Below are 1,716 nucleotides of genomic sequence, written 5' to 3'. Positions count from 1 at the left end.
TTGGGTCAGTTTCGGTGGTTTTGGGGCAGTTCTGGGGGCAGGGTTGGTGGTTTTGGGAGGCAGTGGGTGGTTTAGGGGGCAGTTTTGGGTCAGTTTCAGTGGTTTGGGGGGCAGTTCTAGTGGTTTTGGGGTAGTTTTTGGGGCAGTTTTGGTGGTTTTGGGGTAGTTTTCAGGCAGTTCTGGTGGTTTGGGGGCAGTTTGGGGTCAGTTCTGGTGGTTTTAGGGGCAGTTTGGGTGGTTTTGGGGCAGTTTCGGTGGTTGTGGGGGCAGATTTGGGGCAATTTTTCATCAGTTTTGGGGCAGTTCTATTGGCTTTGGGGGCAGTTCTGGTGGTTTGGGGGCAGTTTGGGGGCAGTTCTGGTGGTTTTAGGGGCAGTTTGGGGGCAGTTTGGGTGGTTTTGGGGCAGTTTCAGTGGTTGTGGGAGCAGTTTTGGGGTCAGTTCTGCTGGTTTGGGGTCAGTTCTGCTGGTTTTAGGGGCATTTTGGGGCAGTTCTGGTGGGTTTGGGGCAGTTTGGGTGGTTTTGGGGCATTTTTGGGTCAGTTCTGGTCGTTTGGGGGCAGTTTTCAGGGCAGTTTTGGTGGGTTTTGGAGCAATTTTGATGGTTTGGGGTCAGTTCTTGTAGTTTTTGGGGTTAGTTTCTGTAGTTTTTGGGGTCAGTTTCTGTAGGTTTTGGGTCAGTTTCTGTAGGTTTTGGGGGCAGTTTCTGTAGGTTTTGGGGGCAGTTTTGGGGCAGTTCTAGTGGTTGTGGGGGCAGTTTTGGCACAATTTTTCATTGGTTTTGGAGCAGTTCTGGTGGTTTGGGGGCAGTTTTGGGGCAGTTCTGGTGGTTTGGGGGCAGTTCTGGTGGTTTTGGGGTGAGTTTGGGTGGTTTTGGGGTGGGGAAGGCTCCCGCTCACCCCAACCCTTCCTCCTCTCCCAGCTCTTCATCACGGTGATGGACAAGCTGCGCCTGGAGATCCGCGCCATGGACGAGGTGGGCTTGGGGGACCCCCCAAATCCTCCCCATCGCCCCCATCTCCCCCCCCAGCCTTATTTTGGCGACACCGGTGCCGTGAGTCCCCCCAAAACCCCCCAAAATCCCCCAAAAATCCCTTCTCTCCCCCAGATCCAACCCGATCTCCGGGAGCTGATGGAGACCATGAACCGCATGAGCCACCTGCCCCCCGACTTCGAGGGGAGGCAGAAAGTCAACCAGTGGTGAGCGATGACTGGGGGGTGTGGGGGGGGTACTGGGATGAATTTTGGGGTACTGGGATGAATTTTGGGGGTTTGGGAACCTAAACCCCCCCCTTTTCCCCTCCCAGGCTGCAGACCCTGAGCGGGATGTCGGCGTCGGACGAGCTGGACGATTCCCAAGTGAGGCAGATGTTGTTTGATTTGGAATCTGCCTACAACGCCTTCAACCGCTTCCTCCACTCCTGAAAATCCCAGTTCCCTCCCAGTTCCTTCCCAGTTCCCTCCCAGTTCCATCCCAGTGCCTCCCAGTGCCATCCCAGTTCCCTTTGTGCTGTTAAACCAAGAGAATAATAAAAGGAGCGACACCGAAACGTCGTCTCCCGCCCAAAAAATCACCCTTCTCCTCCATAAATAGGGGGTGTATTGGGTAAAAAGGGGGTGTAACGGGTTAAAAAGGGGGTGAGGCCGCCCCCAGAGCTTACGGTGAGGGGGGGGGCCGGGGACAAAGGGGGGGAGGAGGGGGTCCCCCCCGGTCCCC

General features: G+C 55.8%; 2 protein-coding genes across 3 annotated transcripts in view; one reads left to right on the top strand and one right to left on the bottom strand.

Moving 5' to 3' along the window:
- The first annotated feature begins 824 nt into the window (after positions 1–824).
- On the top strand, positions 825–1,573 carry LOC106900093 (vacuolar protein sorting-associated protein 28 homolog). The gene is made up of 3 exons (XM_014962080.1): positions 825–975; positions 1,108–1,199; positions 1,307–1,573. The coding sequence occupies exons 1-3, from the start codon at positions 937–939 to the stop codon at positions 1,422–1,424; spliced, it is 249 nt and encodes an 82-aa protein (XP_014817566.1). The 5' UTR covers positions 825–936; the 3' UTR covers positions 1,425–1,573.
- Positions 1,474–1,716, bottom strand: part of LOC106900092 (tonsoku-like protein) — a 14,763-nt gene continuing 14,520 nt past the window's right edge. The window contains exon 6 of one of the 2 annotated variants that reach the window (XM_014962079.1): positions 1,474–1,709. In XM_014962079.1, the coding sequence (XP_014817565.1) occupies positions 1,571–1,709 (139 nt within the window). In that variant the 3' untranslated portion in view covers positions 1,474–1,570. Of the gene's footprint in view, position 1,716 lies in introns of both variants that reach the window. The other variant, XM_014962078.1, reaches the window with a different exon arrangement.

The sequence above is a fragment of the Calidris pugnax genome, unplaced genomic scaffold (assembly GCF_001431845.1).
Source record: "Calidris pugnax isolate Ruff unplaced genomic scaffold, ASM143184v1 scaffold1201, whole genome shotgun sequence".
Lineage (NCBI taxonomy): Eukaryota > Metazoa > Chordata > Aves > Charadriiformes > Scolopacidae > Calidris > Calidris pugnax.
Note: the sequence above shows the minus strand (reverse complement) of the source record. Positions and strands in the feature narration are given on the sequence as shown.

Bases quoted from the DNA above. Each gene is read 5' to 3' on its own strand.
- LOC106900093 (XM_014962080.1), top strand. From the start codon at position 937: ATGGACAAGCTGCGCCTGGAGATCCGCGCCATGGACGAG. The intron at 976-1,107 runs GTGGGCTTGGGG...TCTCTCCCCCAG, and splicing joins AGATCCGCGCCATGGACGAG to ATCCAACCCGATCTCCGGGA. The intron at 1,200-1,306 runs GTGAGCGATGAC...TTCCCCTCCCAG, and splicing joins AGGCAGAAAGTCAACCAGTG to GCTGCAGACCCTGAGCGGGA.